Source organism: Nelumbo lutea, chromosome 7 (genome assembly GCF_056320005.1).
Source record: "Nelumbo lutea isolate HS-2025 chromosome 7, American lotus-T2T, whole genome shotgun sequence".
NCBI classification, from domain to species: Eukaryota; Viridiplantae; Streptophyta; class Magnoliopsida; order Proteales; family Nelumbonaceae; genus Nelumbo; species Nelumbo lutea.
Window position 1 is genome coordinate 13169671 of NC_142690.1, and position 26116 is coordinate 13195786.

At 38.8% G+C, this 26116-nt stretch overlaps 1 protein-coding gene across 2 annotated transcripts; it reads right to left on the bottom strand.

Annotated features, from left to right (window-relative positions):
- On the bottom strand, positions 1–24263 carry LOC148845180 (Homeodomain-like superfamily protein). 2 transcript variants are annotated; one of them, XR_016102531.1, is made up of 9 exons: positions 23830–24263; positions 16353–16460; positions 15573–16241; positions 8692–8771; positions 1869–2345; positions 1683–1766; positions 1502–1602; positions 515–860; positions 1–374 (listed from the first exon to the last, which is right to left on the bottom strand). XR_016102531.1 is itself a non-coding variant. In XM_088955997.1 (8 exons), exons 1-8 carry the CDS (start codon positions 23834–23836, stop codon positions 791–793), a joined length of 1596 nt encoding a protein of 531 aa, XP_088812123.1. In that variant the 5' UTR covers positions 23837–24263; the 3' UTR covers positions 1–790. The 2 variants fall into 2 exon arrangements, 1 of the variants encoding a protein (XP_088812123.1); XM_088955997.1 differs by having other exon boundaries at positions 1–860.
- Between the last annotated feature and the right edge of the window lie 1853 nt (positions 24264–26116).

Sequence of the window (26116 nt, forward strand, 5' to 3'; positions counted from 1 at the left end):
TTAAAATAAAACCCGAGTAAGACTGAGAATCAAAGCTACCGGGAAAGTTTCAAAGCTTCTGTTGATGACACTTCATATGCTTTCTGTTACAAGATGATATTCTAACACTTACTGATAAACATTAACAATAAATCTACAAAAAAACAACAGTAACTCTGCATTTAAACATCCCTTACAATTTGGTGGAACATCTACCAACGTCAGTAAATCAAGTCCTTGAAAAAACAAATGCAGTCTTCTGGCAGGCCAAATGCCTGCATCTTCTCTGGCTGCTGGTTAGATGAAATTTACATGCAGAAATGGCATGATACAACTCAATTTACACTTCAGTGGATCTGAACTACATCTGCTAAAGCATTCTGTACCGCTTTCCACTGTAAAAACATATGCACATACATCAACAAGGAGAAAGACAAGCATGAGTTGAAACCTCAAGTCACAGTTCTCTCCCATAAACGTTGTTTTTGACACCTGCCAAAAAATAGTGGGTATGAAGAGAAGACTCCCAACTCACCAGAGGGTCAACTATAAGTTGCTGTCTTGATGCTTCAGGCCAATGGTATCGTATACAAATACAATGTGCCAAGGTCCCATTTGTGTGACATGCATATGACATACTTTTCCACTACAACAAATTGCAATCCAATAAATACCATTGTGTTTTCTCTTCAGACCTTTTGGATCTCCCTTGGTTCTATTCCAGAGAAATTTTCTAGGTTTCAACTACCCAACTTCCAACAGTTGCTACCTAGTGTAAATCCTGTACAATTAATCAGACGCTGAATTCCTCTCAATCCATGGAAGAACTGGTTGCTGCAGTTTCATCTTCACTGAAACTAGTTGGCATCTCCACAGCAGACCTAGATGATTAACCATGCTATGTCAGAAAAATGCAGAATAATTTCCAGGTAATATGTCACGGAATGCCAGTTTAGCCTTGGGGTTGAGATTTGAAACTCTCATAGTATAAACTAAATGAAGTAAATAGTCATGTCAGGAGATACTTGGCAGAGGGCATCAACCAAACTGCAATAAGTTTAAAAATTAAATATTCTTTGTTGTGCAACAACCATGACCCGAGTTATTTTATTTTATTTTTTTGATCCATTATATAATCAGCAAAAAGAATAGGAACATTCTTCAAGTCTCAAGACAATTTCTAGTGAAAAGAAGACAGCTGAAACGTAGAAAGCCTGGTCTTCCACCATTCAATAGGACCTCCCATCCTCAGAGCATGTCCAACAACTCAAGTCTTAAGACTTGAACAAAATACAGAAGATGGACAGACACCACAGTAGGCCAGTACCATGACCCGAGTTTCTTTCCATGTTCTTAACCATAACGCCTTATTATTTGATTAACTAAATCTACATCTAGCATACTTCCAAGAGTAACAGATGAAAAAAGATGGACATATTACAAGAATGGTGATATTGCAACTACTTGTATTCATATAATCATATGATGAGGCCAGCTTATTGCCTTTGGTTTGGATACTAACCCTTTCATGTGATTTGTCCATGACAGTAATTCCTGAGGAGATGGTGTTTTAGATGCATAATCCCGTGGAATAAGTTCATGACCTCTCATTCTCCTCCCGATCTTCAAATAATCAAAGCAAACATCAGAAAAAGAGAAAAGAAATTCAGAATCCTGGAATACTAACAATAGCAGAAACTCACTCTTATTTCATTTTCTGGTTGCATCCTGACTTTAACTGGATTGGCATACTCCTTACTTGTTCTCCCCCTATAAAGCTTCTCAGCCTACACATAGAACACCATAGATTCAATTGTAAACCATCTTTCCAATCCGGAATTGATTACAAGTAGACATACTGCATAGCATAAATTGTCAAGTACTCAAACCTTTGCCATCCTTCCAGACTTTCCTCTTTCCTCTGTATCAAGAGACCCACTGTGCGTAAGTACCAAATTAGAAGATTTAGACCCAATGTAATCATTCCTCTGGAACAAATGTGGGTTAGTAGAGTCATCACATTTATGTAACTGAGGATAGAAAGGTTCATTGGCAATAAGTTTTCCACCATAAACATGTGGTAGATCATTGGCAAGGGCATCTGATCTTATCCCTTGAACAGAATGCTTAGACCTTGCTCCACAGTTCCTGCTGATGCTAAGCATAGAGGTTTCCTCAATGGAATCTCCATTCATATACATGGAATTCTTATCAGGGGCGCGATTGCTGCAACTGGTGAATGAAGACTTTCGCTTTGATGGGAAACTAGAAAATTCATCCCGATGGTCTAACATGGTTCTTCTAAGATGTGCTCCTTCTGGATATGAGCCTTGAGTATGCATCATGGAGTGGTATCTGTCATACCTCTGAAAGGAGGGGAGGGGTGAGAGACATCAGTCATCTACATAAGTGAAGAAAAACAAAATCATAAAACAAGAAAATATGAACAATGTATCAAGATGGTTTATGATACAATTGAAAAGAAGATAAGACCAGTACAGATGACAAAAGTCTACTTCCATAACATAAAAAAAATTAATGAAACATTTAATTTGCTTCCATAAAATCCACAAGTAGCTCCATTAGTTAGTCTTTCTGACAAGAGAACCTCTTGTCAACAACACAACTTACTTCTATACAGTCCAACAGAAGCAGCATCCAGCAATACCTTACTATCAGATTATTAAAGTGTATCCTGAATACCTAAATAGGACTAGTCTAATCACTTCTATTTCAATCATCCCACCCAGCTAACGGACACAAGAAAAGAGATAGATACCCCTTTACAAGCACGAAGATGTGTTTTTCTTTTTTTTTTTTTTTCGGGGGGGGGCAAATCTTTTCTGTTACAGTAGGGATGCCACATGCCCTATTAGTTGCAAAGAGAAAAAAAGAACGGACTTCTGCTTTAACACTGATGTATGAACAAATGAGCAAAGAAGCCTGTACTAGTCTATTACTTAATTGGAGGAGTCGTCCTATGATCTTAGCTACGTTGGCATGTTGCTAGGCAGAGACCTCTTCTCTGTAGTCTGTCTCATGTATTCTTTATTTGTAACTGAGAGAAATTGTCTCCATGTAATACTTGGACAAGATTAAGGTAATAATGATGCATCATTCTTCTCTTTTATAATGGCTGCAAAACTAACATGATAAGATGAGGGTCCTACATGTTTGTCTCTACTCTTGTAAAAGCATGGAAACTACATGTCTACAACTGGTAAGCCTTGTCTTATAAAATTGGCCTTGCGTGGAGAAGAGAACATGGGTACATTTGATGATTGTGTGTGTTTATGCTTCTCTGCAAGTACATTACGCAATCTGGGTCTTTGGATGTTTTACCCTTGCATCAGTATCCATGCTCCTCTACCTATGTTGATAACAGGCATAGTTGTCAAGGCAACACCTAGGCGACAAGGCAACCTTGGAGGCTCACCTCGCCCAGTTGCCAAACAGTTTTGTGCACTGGGTTATAAAATACTTTTATATTTTTAATTTTTTGACATTATAATTATAAAATAGACATTATTAAACTAGAATATTCATTTTACATGTTTATATACTAGCTTCTTTTTATTATTTTCTTATTTTGTTAGGGTTTAATCAATGCAAACATTGCTAACAGCTGTATTGAACCCATGGTTCAAAGTATCGATACACTTCTGTGTATTGGCAGATGTATATCAGTACTTATAATGATACTCCCCCTATTTTTTTATTTCTTTAGTTTTCAATTTCATTTTTAAATATATATATATATGTATATATATATATTATTTAAAAAAATGGGTCGCCAAAAACGCCTGTAAATAGGTATCGGGACCCCAAATATACAATACAATACACCTGATACAGAGTGTATCGAATCGGAATTTTGATCCTTGATTGAACCCTCAAAGTTTTCAAAACCTGAACCAATAAGCAAGGGAAGAACTTAAACATTTTCTTCTTCCACATCTTCTTTCTCCACCTTTTTTCTTCTTTCCTATAACAAAAGTAGGGGTTCAGCCCCTATATTTTTTTGAATTTTCTTTACTTTGTTCTTTTTCTTCTCATAAAATGTTGACTTTCTAGACTTAAACATGAAATTTATACTTCTCTTATGAAAATTATGAATAATTATTAAGGAAAGATGGTTATGGAACCTAGGGAACTACCCTAGGATATATGGTTTTATTTAAAAAAAATCCATCGCCTAGGTGCCCACCGCCTTGGCACCTTGAAAACTATGATAACAGGTAACTAAAACAGATCCATCTAAGTAGAGAAGAAAAATAATCGCAATGATAAAACAAGTTCTAAATATAAATACCAAAAAATTTTGTTAAGTATGACCCTTGATAGAGTGGAATGGAAAAACAGGATTCATGTAGCCGACTCCATACAGTTTGGGATAAGGCTTTATTGAGTTGAATTCAGTCCAAGCATCCTTGTTTACAGGGCTTGCCAAGTCATACTCCAAGAGAGACAAGCATCTAAATCTGATTCCTGTGCCCAAGTCCATGCAACACTGCTCTAATGTCTAAAGAGGGAATGAGGAGTTCAAAAAGCTTGTCAGTTCAAGTAATACTAATAAGAGAATAAAGCAAGGGCTTTAAGAGAACGTTTGTTTTGGGCAAATTTATAAACTCTTTCGACTGCTAGGGTGAATTTTACACCCACCCTTTTGTAATTTTCGAGTTACATTAATAAAATTTCATTCTACTGAAATAATTCAAGGACTTGCAGTTTGGTGGAAGATAGAGACCTTATTGACTGGAATGGAAAAATAGGGTTCCTTTAGCTGACCTCACATAAGTTGGGTAAAGCTTAGTTCAGTTGGTGAAAATGGTCTGGTGGCCAGGTCCAATTCAAGTTGAGTTACTTTTTCACATTACTTCTTTCAAAAGAAGACCATTTAGAACCCCACCAAATTTAAACTGACTATTCTTCTTCATCTTCTGTTTCTACTTGGAAACAGCACACATATTTTTATGAATCACAAGGCAACAAAAAAAATAGCATACATAACAAGCAGGACCTCCCAAGTAGAAGGACCAAGCCCCAAATCTGAAACCAGAACTATGAACAAAATACAATCACAAATTTGAGCCCCAAAATAAAAGTAAGATGGGATAGATATCAACCAACACAAATCATGAAAAGCTGTGCACTAATGTATCGATTATAAACACTTGTAGTTCCAGCCGTCTTCCATAAAAATAAAACTGTAAATTAAATAAAACAATTTAAACAATGTATACGTTTCATTCAGTAACTTTTTTTTCTTGAAGAGTAAAAGCCAACGACTACAACAAAGAAAGGCCATTATAAACTGATATATATCTGAAACTCCATCACATGCCAAAAATTCCCCACAACTGTCCTGCTTATCTTCTCAACTCAGGAATCGGAATAATCCAGTCCAAGACATGATGATCTACTGAAGCCACCAGCAGCTCAAACTTTTGGAATAGCCTTCCAGACAACAGACTGACTAAGGATCACTGCGACTGAGCACAAACCTGACCACTTCTAATCTGATTCTTCTATCTCAAACCCCTAAAACTCCAACTCACCACCCTCGTCCTGAAGATCCTGCCTACCTTTATATCAGACTAAAACCCTACTCCTCACATTCCTCCCCCAGAAACTCCTCCTCTCCCCCCCTTCTTTGTCCCAGTCACTGTTCTTAGGACAGTCTTCCTCTTTCTTCCTCTCCTCTCTTCTGTTTTTTCTCTAACTTTTCAAAAGCATTCCTTGCGAACTCTTCCCCTCCACAGAAAAACAAACCCAGCGACTTCCCCACTGACACCTCCTTTTCTACCAAGGTACTTATCATCCCCACCTCACCCTTATTTCCCCCTTTTTTTATTTTTTATTTTTTTATCATCAAAGGAAACTTTCATTTGAAATTAGATTTAAGAAGTTTTACAACTTTGTGTATGGGACTAGAAGTCCCATACGATTACATATTTCCGTCCCTTTTACAATGCAGCCCAAAACAACTGTTGCCTCAAAGCCCCTTGTTTAGCAAGATGATCAGCTAAGCCCATTTGCACTCCTTCTAACCCATTTGAATTCTGCCACTACCTCCCTTGCAACCTTTTCCACTTCGCTTATCACTTGTTTGAAGGTCCACGGAGTAGTGCTATTGTTATTAGCCCAAGAGATGATCACCTTGGAATCCCCTTCAACCTCAATTTGCCTCATTCCAAGTTGCTTGGCTATCTTCAATCCTTGTAGCAAAGCCATTACCTCAGCTTTTAGAGAGTTGCCCATGCCAAATAGGTCCAGAGAATAATGCTAATATCCTCCCTTCAGAATTTCTGATTACTCCCCCAGGACCTGACAATCCCGGATTTCCAAATGAACTTCCATCAAAATTCAGTTTAATTCTGTTACCATCTGGGGGTTTCCATTCCATCCTTACTCTCTCTTTCACTCTTGAAGATTGTGCTACTTCTGTCCATGATCATATAATGTCTGTAACTGAGAACTCCTGGAAGATATGCAAAGATCTTACCCAATGGGCTACTTTAATTTTGATTGTGTCAATCACCTCCTTCGTGGTTCTACTCTTTTCCCCTTTTTTTTATCCCCTTGCCTTTTTGCCCCTCCTGTCACTCTTTCCCCTCCCTGTTTGTCCTCGACCTCCCTCTCTTTCCCTTCCACACCAGAGTCAAAGTTCCCAACCCTTCTTTTCCTTTTATAGGCCAAATTCTTCTCACTGTCTCTCCCTAGTCCCTACCTCCTCTACAGCCTTCCTCTTCCTCTTTTCCACCCCCACTTCACCAATCCGGCTACAGGAAGGAAACTCTGGACGAGCCCCATTCGCGGCCCTCTCCAACGGAGATCCCTTGTAGTTGAGGATACTAACCTCTCCACTGGGTCCAATACAGTCATGTACCTGTGTAGACTTTGTACCATCAGCTGTATCTGCCTGACCTGCAAACGCCTGCTATTGTGGTGAAGCGGATTGTGCGCTTACAGAGATGGGAAGAAACAGCGTTGGACTCATCTTTTCACTTGTAATTGGTACCTTCAACTCCCTCCCTTTGGTTGTTTTCGGATTCCTTACGTGATCCACTGCCTGAATAGCCATCTTTTGCTTTGCCAGCAATCGCTGTCAAACCATTTCTTGACCGGAACTCCACTTTCTTCGTATCTCCCCCTGTATCTTGCTATTACCCATAACCAATCATCACTTCCCCTTTTCAAAATCCTCAACCTTTTAATCGAGTTTTTCAGTCTATCCCTTTTTAATGACATTTTTCCTATTCTGCCCCTCCCCCTCCTGACCCCCAGCCCAATCGATGCATGGCTGTGTCAAAATTTTCCCTCCCCTTGGACTCTTACTGCAGGTTCCAATAGCACCTAAATTGGCTGAGGTCTCTTTTGCCCTCCCTGATAAACCTTCTTCCTTTTCTATGTCCCACATCGATTGAGTTTCTACTCTCCCCTCTAATTCCCCTCCCATGTGTCCCCTTTTGTTCCAAATTCCTTCTCTCAGTTCTTGTGAAATCTCAGAACTACCCCCCATCCCCTCCACCTCTGCATCTTTGTCAACCTTTGAACGACTCTTCGTCTCCTAATCACCACTCTCGCTGCGGGCTACATCTCTGCAGTCAGTCCCGTTCTCTGGACTTCCAGCCTCGTCTCTGCTCCCATTATTCTCTTTGGGCGATTCCAGGTAGGTTCCATCTTCTCCTTCCACAATTAATCTGAGGCCATAGCGTTCCTCAGCAAAGATTAACTCCGTCCTGTCTGGAACCCCTGCAACCTCCACTTCTACTAAAATCCTGGCCATGTCAAGCCTCTCCCAACTTCTGTTTTAGTCATCTATTTTCAGGAACCTTCCGCAACGACCACGTATCTCATCGAGAGTGACTATACTCAATGCATGAACGGGTATTCCAACCACGCTATCCATACTGCCCTTTTCCTCCTCTTCTTTTCTTCGCTCAGAGCTCCGGTTGCAAGAAACCACCATCCCAGTCTGAGATCAAAGCTTCTCCTTAACCTTCTCTCTGCTTCTAGCATATTCTCAGCCCACTCCCTACAGTGAAACATGAAGAGATAAAGCCCAACGTGCATCTTTCTAACCCCCATAATCTTATTGTGAGTTCGTGACCCCATTCAAGTCTTGCCCAGGCTTCCACTTTCTCTGTATCCATTTCCTGCCCAACAAAACCTCCCCACCGGGCTGGCATATAACATCTTCATTCTCTCCTCCATCTTTCCCACCTTGCTGACATCAACTCTCAACACCACTTCTTTCCTTCTCCCAGCCCCTCTCCCATTCCCTTAGTGGATCATCGGAGCACCGACTCATTATCCTTCAGTGACTCACTTCTTATTTCCCAAGGACACTGTGAATCTGACTCCTCCCTTTTACTCCCCACTATTGTATCCTGGTGATTAAATTATTAACAACCTCCTTAATCCAATTATCTGTCAAATGCCATGGCTGCCTCCACACGAGGTACTGTATTAGTTTGGTTTTACATATTTAGTAAAGTTTATTATATGATATGCTTGAACATAGCATATAGTTAATAAGCCCAAACAAATTCACCTCCATATAGCATGACTGACGTTCAAAATAAAGAGAAGCTGTAGTACCATTCTTAATTTGTGCATAACATAGGCATAAATATAACATTGAAAAATACTTATACATCATATCAGCGGAGATGAAGAATTTGATTCAAACTTCAAAGTCACACTTACCGTGCCAAGAGTAGGATCCTTGCAAACACTTGGTATGCTGTGAGAACTCTGCACTATAGGATCACCCACATAGTATGGTTCTGCGAAATTGGAAGAAAAGAAATATGAGATACTGCAAGTCCAAACAATTGTGGTTCATATATCAGGACTTTACATTTGAGACCAAAATCCAGAAAATAGTTAAAAAAACGCCCTGTGCAAACAAAAAGAAATGTTAAAAGAGGAGGAATACATTTGTAGATCCCTGACCAATTTGGCATGGAGTAAAATATGATGCAACATATGCAGAGGCAAAGGCAAAATAATAAAATTATTATAAGGTTTTTAAACAGATATCCCTTCCATGCACACACACAAATCATGCACAAAGAAGTAATGTAAATGTGTACATATACATAGTTTTTTTAAAAACAAAGTACAAGGAAGGTGATAAGAAATCACCCAAGGGAAAAAAGAAGCAACACCCCAACAAAACCCCAATTCCAATCCAACAAAATACAACACCTGCCCTAAGAAACAAGACAACATCAATCCAAAAAAGATAGAAAACAAACACCTCACAACCCAAAATCTTATAACCACCACCCCACTCACTCCTAAATCGCCAATCTGAAACCCCAGGACAACCAACCAAACACCTTGTTAACAGCTGTTATTTTTTCCTATGTATAGTACCACAGGGGTACTATTGTACTTTTACTCCTTTTTATCTTAGTTGTTGTCGCCCTAGTATATATATTAAAAAGCTGTGCCGCCAGCAGTAATCTTTTTGCTCTCAGTTCTCTCTTCTCTCTTCTTCTCTCTCCTTTCTCTCTTCTTCCATTCTTCTCTCCTGCATAACATGGTATAGAGCAGGACTACCAGATCTGAAAGGAGAAGTCGAGCGAGCAGTCTTTTTTTTCTTCTTCGCACCAGATTTCTAGATCTGTCACCCTCATCTGCTGTTCAGCTGATTAAAGATCTCACACATTGAAGTAACCTTTCTCTCTCTCTCTTACCTTTTTTCTGGTCGTGTGCCAGGGCAGAACCTGTACTAGGTCTGCCGATTGGATGTGAGGTGATCAGCACCTCTTTCTTTCCTTTTTTGTGGGGTCAATTGATCATTGTGAAACTATAGGTCGTGAGGACCTTTTTGTGTGCTGCAACAGCAGCTTTTATGTTGAATTGTGGGTCAGAAAGTGACTAGTACTTGCTGTAACAGTAGTCCTGTTGATGCGTATGTCAAGAGATGACCTGTATGCACTGTGGCAACACTTGTGTTGAATTTGTAAGTCAAGGGATGACCTGTTAGTGCTGTAACAGCACCTGTAACAACACTTTAAGGCTGTATGCCCCATTTAAGAGTTGTTTTTTGAATATGAAATCATGAGTGGTGAAGATTCTGCTACATCCGGTGTTTCCTCAATGCTGAATGGAATAAGTGGGGGTGTGGACCTATCCTTTCCCATGGCTGTTATCCCTCTTGATGGTTTAAATTATTTAGAGTGGTCAAGAGGGATCAAGCTGTACATCACTGCAAGGGGAAAGATAGGTTATATTAATGGGAGAATCAAAGAACCACATTCTGGGAGTGCTGAATATGACAGATGGAACCAGGAAAACAACACGGTCATGTCTTGGCTTTTAGTTTCTATAAAACCTCAAATAAGAAGGAATTTCATGTGGGCTGAAACGACAAATGAGATCTGGGAACAAGTAAAATCAACATATTCGGAATTGCGACACTATGCAAAAATCTACCAACTACAGGCAGGAGTTAGATCATTATCAGAGTATAGACTGGAAGTGTGATAAAGATGCAAAACTGTACAAAAAACTCGTTTCCCAGTAGAGAATGATTGCTTTCTTACATGGTTTGAACCCTACATATGAATCTATCAGAGTTCAGATCTCAGGTAGCAAGGATCTTCCATTAGTTCAGGAAGTTTATGCTCTTGTACAATCAGAAGAAAGCAGAAGGAATTTGATGAACAGATCTGGAGGAGATGCAGTTGTGTTGGCAGCGAAAGGGAGTATTACTACCGGTGGGGGAAATACTTCTAGGAAGGGAGATCTTCAAAAAAAGATGGATGACAAGGACAAATTGTGGTGTACTCATTGCCAGAAACCCCGACACACCCGAGACACATGCTAGAATCTTCATGGGAAGCCGAAATGGGCTCAAGATCTGAATAAGAAGCAAGGTTCAGATATGAATAAAAAGTCAGGACAGCAAGGTACAAGAAAACACACTATGGCAAACATGGCTACTCAGGAGAATCAGCCCCCCATTCATATTGTGACTCAGACACATTCATTTGGATCTAACGCAAGGGAGGATATTATAAATTCCTTCCGTGACCATTTAGAACTCTATAGTAGAGCAATTCGTCAGATGGATGCTCCTCCCTCAATTTCATTTGCGTCTACATCAGGTAACTCTGCCACATCTTTCCATGTTGCTTCTCATAACCCTGACACTCCCTGTATCATTGATTCTGGAGCGTCAAAACACATGACTGGTACATCCTCTTACTTTCAAACCTACCACCTTCTTTCTAGAAGAGACAAGGTGAGACTAGCTGATGGATCATATACTACCATAGCTGGTCAATGAACCATTTCTCTCCCTCTCGGCCTTACCCTCTTTGACGTTTTACATGTTCCAAAATTTTCTATTAATTTATTCTCTGTTAGTAGTATTACTAATTCCATAAACTTCTTAGTGACCTTTTTCCCTTCTTATTGTGTGATCCAGGATTTGGCCTCGGGGAGGACGATTGGTAGAGGATGTAATGGTTGATGGACTTTACATGTTGGAGAATAAGGTTGGTCTTCAAGTCACAGAGTCTAAGAGTCAGTCTTGTAAGAGTCAAGTTTATTTATGGCATTGTCATCTTGGTCATTTATCTTTTGAGTCTTTGAAAGTGGTGTTTCCATAATTGTTTAAGTCAGTGTTCGTTTCAGATTTCTCTTGTCAAGCTTGTCAATTGAGTAAACAGTGTTGAACTCATTTTCTTTCAAAAAATAATAAATCTGAATTTCCTTTTCACATTGCTCATTCAGATGTGTGAGGCCCTGTTACTTTACCATCTGAGAGTGGCTGCAAGTATTTTATTACCATTATCGATGATTATTCTAAATATACATGGGTATATCCCATGCGGACCAGGGACGAAGAAACAAAAATTATCCAAGATTTTCAGCAGATGGTCTTCACCCAATTTCAAACTGAAATCCAAATTTTTCAGTCAAATAATGCCAAAGAGTATTTTCATAGTGATCTCACGGAATTTTTTGCGTCACGTGGTTCACTTCACCGTAGCTCTTGTGCCCGAACACCACAACAAAATGGTGTTGCTGAAAGAAAGAACCGACACCTCCTTGAAGTGGCTCGGGGTTTACTACTCCATATGAATGTCCCAAAACGCTTTTGGCTTGAGGTTGTCCTTTGTGCTACCTACCTAATCAACCATATGCCCTCTCGTTGGTTAGAGTGCAAAGCCCCACATCAGCTTCATGGAAACATAGAATTTCCAAGAAACATGATCAGAACAACGGTATCCCTTTTGAGTGAAGGAGTACCGTTGTTTCTCCTCGAGGGAGAGTAGGAATGAGGAGAAATTGGTTCAGCTCCCTCCTCTTCCTGGTCCTCCTCCTTTTCGTGTCTTCTTCTGTCGTCACAAAGGCCAACCAAATTCAAGAGTTGTGGAGAATCCAGAAGTTGTACCTCCAATGCCATTAAACTCTTTGGGGGAAAATCATACTCACCCAGGTATCTTGGTTCCCATTGATGTCCCTAACCCCATTGCAATTGATTCCTCTATTGATAATGACCTTGACCTTCCTATTGTTCACAGGAAAGGTGTTAGATCGTGCACCACTAAACACCCCATTTCCCACCTTGTTTCCTATGAAAACATTTCACTATCTTTTCGAGCCTTTCTCACATCCATTGACAATGTCTCTATCCCTAAGAATGTGGCAAAAGCTCTTTCAGTACCTGAATGGATAGATGCTATGAAGGAAGAAACTAATGCCCTTCATAAAATGGCACTTGGGAACTTGTAGATCTTCCTAAGGGAAAGGATCTAGTTGGATGTAAATGGGTGTTCATAGTCAAACATAGGGTTGATGGCACGGTGGAGAGGTATAAAGCTCGTTTAGTGGCAAAGGGGTTTACACAAGTGTACGGAGTTGATTATGCAGAGACTTTTGCACTCGTTGCCAAGATGAACTCCATTAGAGTTTTATTCTCTCTTGCTGCTAATCTTGACTGGGAACTACATCAGCTTGATATCAAGAATGCATTCTTGAATGGTGACGTTGAAGAGGAAGTTTACGTGATACAACCCCCTGGTTTTCAGGCTCAAGGCAATGATCAAAAGGTGTGCAGGTTGAAGAAGTCTTTATACGGGCTAAAACAATCACCGATAGCCTGGTTCAGCAGATTCCATGCAACGGTTCAGTAGAAAGGATACAAGCAATGTCAATTTGATCACACATTGTTTGTGAAAAGAGGAGAAGGTAAAATTGTTGCTTTGATAGTATATGTTGATGATATAATTATCACTGGCGACTGGAAGGATGAAATCTAAAAGTTGAAGAGTTTTCTTGCCACACAGTTTGAAGTAAAAGATCTAGGTCCTCTAAGAAACTTCCTAGGAATTGAAGTTGCCTGCTCAAAAAGGGGTATCTTCATTTCCCAAAGGAAGTATGTCCTAGATTTACTCCAAGATACAAGAAAAATGGAAGTGAAGCCAATTGATTCCCCCATTGATCCTAACCATAAATTAGGAGACAGCCAAGGTGAACCTATCAACGATGTGAAACAGTTTCAGAGACTTATAGGGAGATTGTTATATCTTTCTATAACCCACCCAAACATTGCTTATGCAGTTGGTGTCCTTAGCCAGTTCATGCATGCCCCTATGACCACTCATCTTGAAGCAGCAGAAAGAATCCTTTGATACCTTGAAAGGTTTCTGGGTGCTGGCTTGTTGTTTCAAAGGCACGGACATTTGAAAGTTGAAGTGTATACTTATGCAGATTGGGTAGGATCCCTGAATGACAGAAAGTCAACTAGTGGCTATTGTATCTTCATAGGAGGAAATCTAGTTACCTGGAGAAGCAAAAAGCAAAGTGTGGTAGCTAGATCCAGTGCTGAAGCTGAATATTGAGCAATGGCTCATGGAGTGGCTGAAATTATGTGGATAAAGAATCTGTTGAGTGAGTCGGATTTTCTAGTGGACAGACCTATGACCCTATTCTGTGATAACAAAGCAGCCATAAAAATTGTTGCTAACCCTGTGCTACATGATAGAATTAAACACATCGAAGTCGACAAGCATTTTATCAGAGAGAAAATTATCACAGGGGAAGTGTGTACTCCCTATGTCAGCTCTGAGGATCAACTTGTAGACATCTTTACAAAAGGACTACACCACTCAAGACATCATGATTTATGTGATAAGTTGGGCATGATTGACATCTATGTCCCAACTTGAGGGGGGGTGTTAACAGCTGTTATTTTTTCCTATGTATAGTACCGCAAGGGTACTATTGTACTTTTACTCCTTTTTATTTTAGTTGTTGTCACCCTAGCATATATATTAAAAAGCTGCACCGCCAGCAGTAATCTTTTTGCTCTTCGTTCTCTCTTCTCTCTTCTTCTCTCTCTTTTCTCTCTTCGTACATTCTTCTCTCCTGCATAACACACCTCTATATATACCAACTTGACTCACTGACCACACCACTTAATATACAGAATCAGCTTCTGCATAGGCTTGTCTGTGGTCACCTCTACTTCTCAAATTAATCTTCCTAGATTTCTTCACCTTCTCATTACGTCCAACATCAAACAATCCCCCCTTTCACCCTAGCAAAAACTTTTGAGGCTTGAATTAGCTCTTTGATTTTGTTGACTTCTGAACCTTCTTACAATGCATAGATGAATCTATGTATAAGACACTCGAGCTAATTCATTCAACTCAATGCTCCTAAACCACCAAAAAATATCTGTTCTTATTATCCAATAAAAGAAGAAAAGAAGTATGATGCTGTAGATTATGAACGAGTCTACAGGAATTGAATCTTTTTTTTATCAGCAACAGGTATTCTTTTTTTTATATAAGTTTGATCAGCAACAGGTATTGAATCTGTCATCTCAATGATTGTGACTCCCTGACATATAACAGTGGATGATCAAATCCATATCATTTGTGCCACAAGCACAAAGATTTTTTAGTACCGCAGGAAGTCTTTGTGGTATTTTTCCTGTTTTCTAAATCATTATTTAACCATAAAACCTCAAAATTTTATAACTACTACTGCTGATCTTTATTCTTAATTAGTTAATTTGCTTTTTTAGTTTCTCATTCGGCTAATCAATATTTAAGCCATGAATTTTTCTTTATGCAATCTTGTTATTCTTATTTCTTAATATGCGAGTTTGCATGAAAACATGTGATCAAATAATTAATAATTTTACTCAATATATGTCGATATATTAATTATCAAAAAAAAATATATGTCGATATATTCCAATTTCTAAGATTTATATAATGTAAGAAAAATGACAGCCACTTAGGTTACTAATCTTCAATTTGCAGAACAAATAGCTCTCTAGATCCCAGTTTAGAACACAGATATACCCTCACCAATGATCTTTAACTAGGCCTAAGACAGGTCCTTCTTGCTTTTAAACTACACCCCGCCTATAAAAAAGGAACAAAATAGATAAACAGAAGCAATGTAATGGTACAGTACCACTAATAACAGCTAGACAGTGATGATACTGTAAGATAACGAAATTCAACTTAATTAAAATGAATAAAGGAATCAGATTTCCCTATCTAGTGGAATATTTATATGAAACTCAGTGACATCTATATAGTTATTACCATGGTTTGGATTAGTAACCGGTGAATCAAATGCACCCGGAGGAAGTGGCTGAAATTCAACACCAAGTGGTGGACCATCTTCCCGATAATGCCTCCCTAGTTGCCTCTTAACAGCAGTAATAGCAGCATTTTCAACCTCATCCTGCACGTTCAAATATCCTGATGACATCATATGCCCCCTGTTCTTGATGCCCTTGGAATTCATCAACAAATAGCTGCCATTCTGAGATGAGTACCTCAAAGATTCCATACCATAGGGATCCTCACTCTGAGCAAACAACCTGTCCTGTGAAGCTGAGCTACTTCCTGAAGATGAATTCTCCATGGCATTATAATTCCCAGTATGAATATATTGACCCCTACTCATGAGAATCATATCTCCACTTGGATATTCTTGGCCATAAAGCCTTCGACTTTCCACCTCCTTAGGATCAAAATGCTTGTGTTCCCCTTGCTTGGTGCTGCTACATGAGTCCTGCCTATGTCCACTGCCCCGATCCTGTATAACACCACTAGAAAGATCTTGCCTTGCACTTGCATATGCTTCATCTTTAGATAGCTTTTTGTCCTTCAACCTTCTATGGCAAAACCATCCAGATACCTGCTTTTCCGACAATCCTATCTCCTCTGCAAGCTGTAATTTCATTGACTCTGTGGGGTACTTGTGTTCTGGGTAAAATAAAGTTTTTGGTAAGAGACACTTCTTACAAGAGTTCAAGTGAACTTAATAGCAAGTCAGAACAGTAAAATATGTTAAAAGGAGCAGCAATACAGCAATACCATTATAAAATTTCTCTAAGGCCTCAACTTGGAATGGTGTCTTTAGCCTCCTTTTCTTGTTCTTCTCGGGAACAGCTTTGTCCTCTTCAGAATGAATATCACAGGATTCTGAAATGTTGACAAATGAAAAAATAGCATTAATTTTATTAATGATGACTGTGACAGGTGAAATGGCATTAAGTACCAAGCAATATATTTTACTTCATCACTTGTTAATAACTTATTAGTGATTGTACCTCAAAGGCGTAAATAAGCAATGCACAGGAACAGGAACATGAAGCCTATCTTTAAATTAGGAAATAACATGCATAACAGAAATTGTGACAATAAAATAAAATAAATAGTAGCCAATAGAAGAGCCCACACTTAAATTGGCTTTCTCTGTTAACAAAGGGATTTCAATAGGAAGATGCCAAGTGTTATAGCAGAGATATTAGAAGATTTCTTGTGCCATGACACGGGAGAGTCGCAGCTATGAATGCACAAATGGATAAAAAGAGTCCCTTCTATTTGTTTCCCAGTTCATGATTATCCCTTTATTTATCAGTAGCCTTAACTTTATCATCCATGTTTTTTTTTTATCAGTAACTTTATCATCAATGTTAAGGGACAATGCTTCTTGTGAACTCAATATGAAATTTGGCTAAGAGGAGCATGGTTTTGTAAAATTAGAATACTGAAACAGATGTAACATGTAGAACCACTTTCTATTTCAAAGTCCATTGTTAGGTACATACTAGCTGATCTAGAAGAAAAGAAATTACACATATTCCATAAAATAGAGAAATAAAAACCACATTCTTAGTTCCTTCAGAGAAAAAGAGACAGAGAGAGAAAGAGAGAGGCTTTGACTAAATAACATAGAAAAAATTTCTTCTTCCAATATGGACTGAAACCCCATTTTTAAGTACTACTATCAGACTCATGCTTGGGTTATTGCAGCTTCTTGTTTAATAAGTCACTTCATCGTTTTGTTATTGTTACCAATACTTCAAATTTCAAATTACTAGCCACCACCAACAAAGCACTTTTCTGGATATCTACATTGTCATCAAAACCAATGCCTTTTTGTGATCATTAATAAAATCTTTCATTAAAAAGGGAGTAAAGTGCAATATGAGAGTCATAAGCATAGCAGGTACAGCGCAAAAAATGGTCCATCATTAGACCAAAACCCTGTCTGCCCTGAAGGCTACCAAATAGGAAACATTACAGCCCCCCCTATGGCATGGAACTTCCCAAAAACAATTTATTCCTGTTTACTCCTGCTCTGTCTATGTTGCCAGACAACTCATTTGCTGTTCTCCTGATCCAAGTGAACAAGAATATTTTTTTTTCAATCAGCAAATAAGACTTTTAATAAGATCAGAGAAATATTGAATTACAAGAGTTAGGTTTCAGCACTGCATTGACCCAAGCTACAAACGCATACAAAGACATACAAACAGTTACAGTTCTGCCCAGAACAAGGTAGATCGATTTTCCCCCTGTTTTGCTAGGGTATCTACAAACCATTTGCAGTCCTTTTAACCCAACCAAACCGAGAGTTGAACCTCCTTGCAAGTATGTCAATTTCCCTATAGATAAATTTGAGCTTCCAAGGTGCTGATGTGAGTTGTTTAGCCCAAGAAATGACCAGTAGTGAGTCTCCTTCAATTTCTAAATATGTTGCTCCAATCTGCTCAGCCAGCTTTAATCCTTGTAGGAGAGCCAGAGTTTCAGCCTGAATTGAGTCACCAAAACCTATTGGTCTTGAGAAAAGTGCCACAACTTCTCCTTGATGATTTCTAAGCACACCCCCTATACCTTCCCTTCCCAGGTTGCCAAAGGAGCTCCAATCAAAGTTTAGTTTTAGTTTATTTAGTGCAGGTGGCTTCCACTCCACTCTCACAATTTCTTTGGGTACATCTGTTTGTGCCACTTCAGTCCAGTTCCTTTAAATGCCATTCGTGGAGAAGTATTTGAATAGTTTCATGGTCATCACCCAATGTGCAGTTCCGATTTTTATGGCTTCAATGACTTCCTCCTTTTATTTGCTTTTTTCAAAGAAAATTCTTTGGTTTCTTTCCTCCCATATAGTCCATACCACAGCAGCTCTTGCTGCTTTCCATAAACACTTTCTTTTGTTGCCTCAAGAAAGAGGCATTGAAGAAAGCAAATAAAAGGTTTCTTTCCTCTTTTCTTTTGTTGCCTCAAGAAAGAGGGGCTAAAGAGACTTACTACATCCTATGGGGGAGCCCATTTGCATCCAAAGAGAGAACAAACAATTTCTCAAATTCAAGAAACAAAAGAGCAGGATAAGAGTAAATGGGGGTAGGGTTTCACCACAAGCCTTACAAAGGACACACACATGAGGAGAGAGGCATTTGTTTGGCCTTCTTTTCTATAGCACATCACAATGTTTACCTTTCCTAGAAACACTTCCCAACAGAAGACTTGTACTTTAGGGGGGATCGGTTTGCACTAGATTTCTCTCACTGGGAAGTTTACCCCCAAATTTCAGAATGAGTGAGCAGACTGAAGAAAGGTATTTTGGGGACTAAATTCTACTATCAGTTGTATTTTGGTCTAAGTGGACATTCTCTAAGGTTGCAATCAAGATCAATAGGGAAGCACATTCATTTTCCCTTAGACTCCTTCTGAAGCCAAAGTCCCAAGAGGGGCCCAAGTCGGAAAGCACGCCAACCCTAGCAACAAGTTCATTTTTTAGGTTTGACAAGGAGTAGAGGTAAGGAATTTAACACTAAAGGGCAAATCCCCTACCCATAGGTCTTCCCAGAATAACACTTTATTGCCACACCACACCCAACATCAAAGTAGATAAAGTTAAGAAAGGTTGGCAGTACCTCAAAGATTGCCTTCTAAGGGGAGTTTGGAGCTGCATTGGAGGCTAGTTTTGCATCCCAGCCGTTTTCTACTTCACCACGAATGCTTTTAATGACCCTATGCCACAACCTATCTTCTTCACAAGAGAATCTCCATGGCCATTTCCTAGGAGGGGCATATTCTTCTTTAAAATGTTCCTTATACCTAGGCCACCTTGCTCCTTAGGTTTGCAGACTTGTTCCCACTTCACTAACTGATCCCTCTTTTCATCACCGGCTTCCCACAAAAATCCCTCATTATCTTTTCCAACTTCCTAGCTATTTTCATCAGGATCCTAAAGGCGGAGAGGAAATAAGTGGGCAAATTTGCTAGGGTGGATTTTATCAAGGTTATTCTTCCCCACAAGGAAATATAACTTCTCTTCCACATTGCCAACTTCTTAGTGGATCTCTCTAAAACTGGTTTCCAGAAGCTTTCAGCTTTCGGGTTCCCCCCCAAGGGCATACCTAGGTATTCTAGAGGTCAGCTTTTCACTTCACAGCCTAGTAAATCTTCCATGGCTTAGATGTCACCCTCTTCTAAGGTTATTTCAGCTACACAAGTTTTTCCCCAATTCACTTTTAGTTTTGAGGCCTGCTGAAACTTACCCACCAAAATTTTCAGATTCCTCAAACTAGGTTCATCACAACTCTCACAGAAAATGATAGTATCATCTGCAAATTGCAAGTGAGACACCACTACCGCTGATCTACCAATCCTCTAACCTTTAAACTGATTTTCTTGGTCAGCCTTAATGATTTGTCTACTCAAAACCTAAGAAACAAAGGTAACAAGAAGGGGGATAAGGGGTCACCTTGTCTCAGTCCTCTTATAGCCAGGAAGAAGTCCTTTGCTACCCCATTTAAAAGAACAGAAAAATGTGCCGAGCTAAATACATCCTTTTATCCACAGTCTCCATCTTTCACCTAGACCCATCTTTTCCATGAGATTCAACAAGAAAGACCAACCCACCATACCATAGGCTTTCTCTAGGTCCAATTTACAAATCAAGCCTTTGCCACCTTGTTTTTTCTTCGCTGTCACACATTCATTTGCCACTAAGATTTGATCCACTATTTGTCTCCTTTCTACAAAAGCTCATTGATTTTGAAAAATGGCGAAGGGCAAGACAGTCTTCAGCCGACCAGCCAGAACTTTTGCGTTGATCTTATACATACTACCCACAAGACTTATCGGTTTGTAGTCCTTGGGGGTTTTGGCCTCTTTCTTTTTAGGCACTAGAGCAAGAAAAGTTGCATTTACTCCTAAAGAGATTTCCCCATTTTTATGGAACCCAACAAAGACATCCATTTAAATCATCTTTTAAGATTTCCCAGCAATCTTGATAGAAAGCCATTGAGAAACCATCTAGCCTTGGAGCTTAAGATCTATCCATCGAGAAAACTGCTTCATGGACCTCCTCTACACTGAAAACTCTTTCTAAGAGGGTGGCTTTGGATTTCGGCACTCTATCCCAATGTAATTCTCCCAATTCCAAATTGCTTTCAACTAAGGAGGCAAGGATTGAATTGAAATGATCCACAAAGCACCTTTCAGTTTCCTCCTTGGAGATTATTACTCTTCCCTCCACCTCAATGCTAGAGATTTGATTTTTTTTCTTCTCCCATTTGCTAGTGAGTGGAAAAATTTGATGTTTCCATCCCCAAAAGCCATTTACACCTTGATTTTTGTCTCCAAGAAATTTCTTCCTTCCTCAGGATCTCCTCTAGTTGCACTTTTAAGTTCCATCTTTCTGATCTATCCTTAGACCCTCACTCTTTATAGACTTCCTTTAGGTCCAATTCCTCTATTTTCCTAGCTAATTCTTCCTTTATGACCTTGAGTTTTCCAAATTCTTCTCTGTTCCACTCCTTAACCTTTTCCTTTAATCTTTTCAACTTCTTTGTGAATCTCACCCCTTTTTCTCTAGCCCATATTCCACCTTCTAACCACCAATCTTTTACCTTTTGCAAAAAGTTTGGGACTTCCAGCCACATATTCTCAAATCTAAAGGGTGTAGGGCCTCCAATAAGGTTTCCTTGGTAAAGACTTAGGGGGCAGTGGTTCGAGGTTACTCTAGGAAGGGTTTTCAGTGTTAAGTTTCCCCACAATCCCTCCCAATCAATGGAGAAGAGGAACTTGTCCAACTTTGAGCACACTTGACTTTCCTAAAGATTTGACCAGGTGAAAGAGGCTTGTGACAAGGTGGGTTCTCTTAGTTATAGGGACTCGATCAAGGAGTTGAACTGTCTCATACTTGTTGTTATAGACCGGTTAGGGTTGTTTGTCTCATTTGTGTACCTTATCACATTGAAATCCCCTCCAACCACCATGGTCCCTACCAAAGGCCCTTAACTGTGGCTAGCTCTTCCCAGAAGGTATCACTTTCTCTATATGAGTTAGGGCCATACACATTGGTCAGCACCCAGTCCCTCTCATCATTCATCCTCTTGACTTTTATTGACACTGAGTATTGTCCTATCAACTCCTCCTGACAATCTACTTCCTCGTTCTTCCAAATTGTAAGGATACCACCCGAAGCGCCCCAAGATGGGACAAAAGACCAGATGGCTTCCCATCCATATATTCATAATTGAGGTCTCGCAATTCAACACTTATCAAACTTAAGAAACATAATATTCACACTTCAATAACAGAACCAAACCTTCAAGTTGAAAATATTGATTATTTCACTAGATAATACCATAGACACCATCCATCAATGACTCTGATAGGTCCAATGTAGGCAGATCCTCGTCTGATACTAATAAAAAATAATGGCCCCTACGTTCCAATTGCCTGCAAAAGTAGTTAGATTTGGTTAACATAGAAAACCAAAATTCCATATGCATTTCTCTTTCTTTTTCCCTCTCTTTTCATTGTAGCCACTGGACAGCTTTCTATTAAAGATGTTTCCTTTCCTTCCATAGGTTCCAACAGATTGAGAAAGACATTAGGTTCCACAAGATAATCTCATCTTAGGACTTGGTAGACAAGATGACACCAAAGCTGCAAAGTCTTCTATGATAATCCATTTAGAAAAAACTGCCGGAAAATGGGTCCAGACCTCATTGATGGGAAATTGCTCATCTAGTGCTACTGACTGCAGGGGAGGTAATTGCTACATTATATAAAACTAAAACAATTCATAAAGCTATAACATGGTAATAACAAAAGGCAATAGACATATGACGCAAATCACCAACAGCTCCAGTGTTCTACCAGCCTCTCTACTACTTTCTTTTTTTGATAATTCATCCTCCCTATTACTTTGTGCATGTATCATTATCATCATTTGCCTTATCCGCCTAAAAATGGTCAACAACACAAATTGTCTCCCTCCATTTGCACTATTTAAGGTCATACATTCCATTAAAGAACAAACCAACAAATCTTTTCTCACTACTTGAAGCAAAGTTTTTTTTGTTCCTCCCCTTGTCCTTTTAGAATCTTTGACTGGACACTGGAACCAAAATCATTCCTCCTCGATATTATATTTCAAGTATTGCTATACAGCCATCATAGTCTACTTTCGCCTTATTCTGTAACTGGTACTACCACTACATTATAGCCAACTTCTCCTGCCTCTAATACTTGTCTATCTCAACATCCTCATTTAGGCTATACCATTAACTGAATGTCTTATTTCTTTATTTTCTTTTCTTCTTTTTTTTTTTTTTTGGACAGGGGGTTCAATAACAGAAGGTTTGTTGCTAAGGCAAACGATATGGAGTAAAATCATCAATCCTTTTCAGAAAGGGAAAGAAGAGACAAAGAAGTTTAAATGATAGGAGATGAGATTGAAAATAGTAATAGCAAATTCGAAAAAGAGAACAGCACTAGTTTAGTTATGTTTTCTTCCTCAATATAACAATTAACAACGTTACTTATATCAAAAATGCTTTCTAATCAAATTGTAATAAGTTACCAATAATCATAAGTTTTTCATGTAACTGAAACTCCCATGCTAGAAAATTTACATATGGCTTATATGTTGGGCAAAACCTCTGAATCTTCAGAAGTCACAAACTCATTTCAACAAAAAATGACGAGTTATCATGTAAGTTTCCATTCAGCTACATGTGTACAAGCATAAAACAAACACCATTCCCCCACTGAAAAAATACTGCACTGATAAAAACAAGATAGCTTTTCTATCATACAAATGATGGGTCCTTTTGTAAATGAAACTAAGAATATTCATTATTTTCTTAGAAAAGTCATAGTAAAACCACCATAAACCCTAAGAAATACTCCACGCAACAGAAAACATAACTTCCCTTTACACATTTTAAACACAAAAGGTCAGAACGGGATCTTATGTGCTAATCCTGAAACAATTCGCCCATTCTTATCATCAAACCAACCCATAAATCAACCAAAAAAGGAACAAAAAAGTCGGAAATAAATGCTACCCAAAACATAACATGATTCCAAACGAAAGCATGACGAGCCAGACATTCCAAGTCTCCAAATTACATACGTCAAAGCAGAGATTGAACAGAAAAGAGACATAATGCCAGAACTAAAATTCTTCGCAGTCATTCACAGGGAAAAAAAAAACTAAATAAAAAAAGGGATCGCTGATTCTGAAAATTGTAAACAAAAATACCTCCCATTTGGGAAATCTTCTAGGGCTCCCTCCTCCTTCCTGTTCTCCGGGGATCTGTATTCCTTTCTCTCCTCCAACAAGCAAACGCCAGTAGACCAAGATTGAAGAAGATAAGAATGCAATAACCGATGCCAAAGATCTCAGGCGTTACATCTTAACTCTTAAAAGAAAAAACAATGCGGAGAGAGAGAGAGAGAGAGAGAAGAGAGGGAGAGAGAGAGAGAGAGAGAGAGAGAGAGAGATTAACAAAATGAGAAAACTGGGAAATCCTTTCTTGTTGCCATTTACTTCCCTCCTTCCTCCTTTACATCATCCTCATTTGTTTTTTTTTTTTTTTTTTCAGTTGATTAATCATTAATTCTTCTGCTTGTCCATTTTGTTCTTGTTGTTAGAGGAAGTTATCGGGGGCTTATCGCCCTTTGAAGTTTAAACCCGCCGACGGACCTACCCGGCTACCCATCAAAATAAAAAAACAAACCCACCTATAGGATTAGGGCCCACCACTTTCTTTAGGGACCTTCTGATCTGATGACAGTGAAAGAAGACCACACGGCAATGATGATATGATCTTCTTCTTCATGTAGTGCCTTATATGGTCCTGGTATGATCGACCATCTCTTATAAGGAAGCTATGGGCTTATGGCCCTTTAAACCCACCTATAAGATTAGGACCCACCACTTTGTTTAAGACCTTTTTGATCTGATGACACTGAAAGAAGATCAGAAGGCAATGAAGATAGGGTCTTATCAACTTCTTCATGTAGAGCCCTTATATGGTCCTGATCTGAACTATATATTATGGGGACTTGTGAGGAAGTTATGGTGGGCTTATGACCCTTTAAACCCACCTATTAACCTATAGACCTGCCCATCAAAAAAAAAAAAAGAAAGTAAACCCACCACTTTCTTTAGGACCTTTTGATCTGAGGGCATTGAAAGATCAGACGGCAATGACGTAGGGTCTATCATCTTCTTCATGTAGTAGAGCCCTTATATGGTCCTGATATGACTCTCGTCCCCTCTATAAATTCAATATAAAAATAATAAGTAAATCCATATAGGCCTATACAAATGGTTAAATAATCCAAGTCAACGTAAGAGTCGAGAGACAACTTAGTGTAGGAAATTGAAAATTTCCTTTATTAGAAATTAGATTTTGTTTGAATGATCTAAGACAATCAAAAGGTTCCATATTAGTGGCTTATTTCTTTTTTTTTTTTTCATTCTTTTGAGTGAATAATTTGATTCCATTGGAGTTTTCATTTTTTTTTTGTCTAGGGTTTTTAGATTTTTTTTTTTTTTTTGTCTAGCGGTGATGTAGGATTTCATGTAAAATGTTACTATTTTATGGATGGGCTACATTTACAAAGAATCAATGCATGCATCATCCATGATCCACCCATGCATATCAAACCGTTGATTTGAAATATTGACATTAATTTTGTTAAAATTAACAAATCACATGGGACCCATTGCAATTAGTAGACCGTTTTTCCAAACCATATGGGACCCATGCATTAGATAGGGGTAGTATTGACAATTTTAATATCCAGATGGGAGGGAAAGGTTAAAAGGTTTTCCAAATGGGCTGCTCACAAATTTGGCTAAAAGCTTTCCGGTTGGTGGTGGCTTTTGGAATGCTGCTGGTAAGGTCTTTTAATGCAAAGAATAAAGAGTTGAGATGGAAACCCACCACATTCACCCTAGAGAATGCATCGGCAAGAATTAAGGCCTCTTTTAGACTGTGAACAACTGCTTTTATTATCTCTTTATTGGCCAAGTCTCCCACCACCACCAGCATTACAAGAACAACCTCACCAATCAAAACACCTTTATAAAATTTGATGAACACCATTGATTGGTCAACTCTTTTATGATTGATTGTAATTTTCTGTCATCTTAGTCCAATCCTATTTTAAATTGATGATTGGTATCATTGTTCTATTTTAAATTAATGTTATTAAAATCGGACCGGACTGAATGGTTAGACTGGAAAAATCAGGAATTGATCATCTGATCGGTTCCATTTTACCTCAAAACTACTATTTGGCCAAAAAACATTGATTTGATCCACGAATCATTAATCCGGGCAGTCAAATTGTTGAATCATTTTACCTAGGAACAGTTTTTGGCCATTTTTTGGTTTTACTTATTTATTTATTTATTTTTTTTTTGTCAGAACAGGCCATCCGTTCGGACCGGGCAGTCAAACCATTCAACTTAGAAACTGAACCCCAGAACAGTTTCCTATCCAGTCCGATTTTAAGAAACTTGATTTTAAACATGT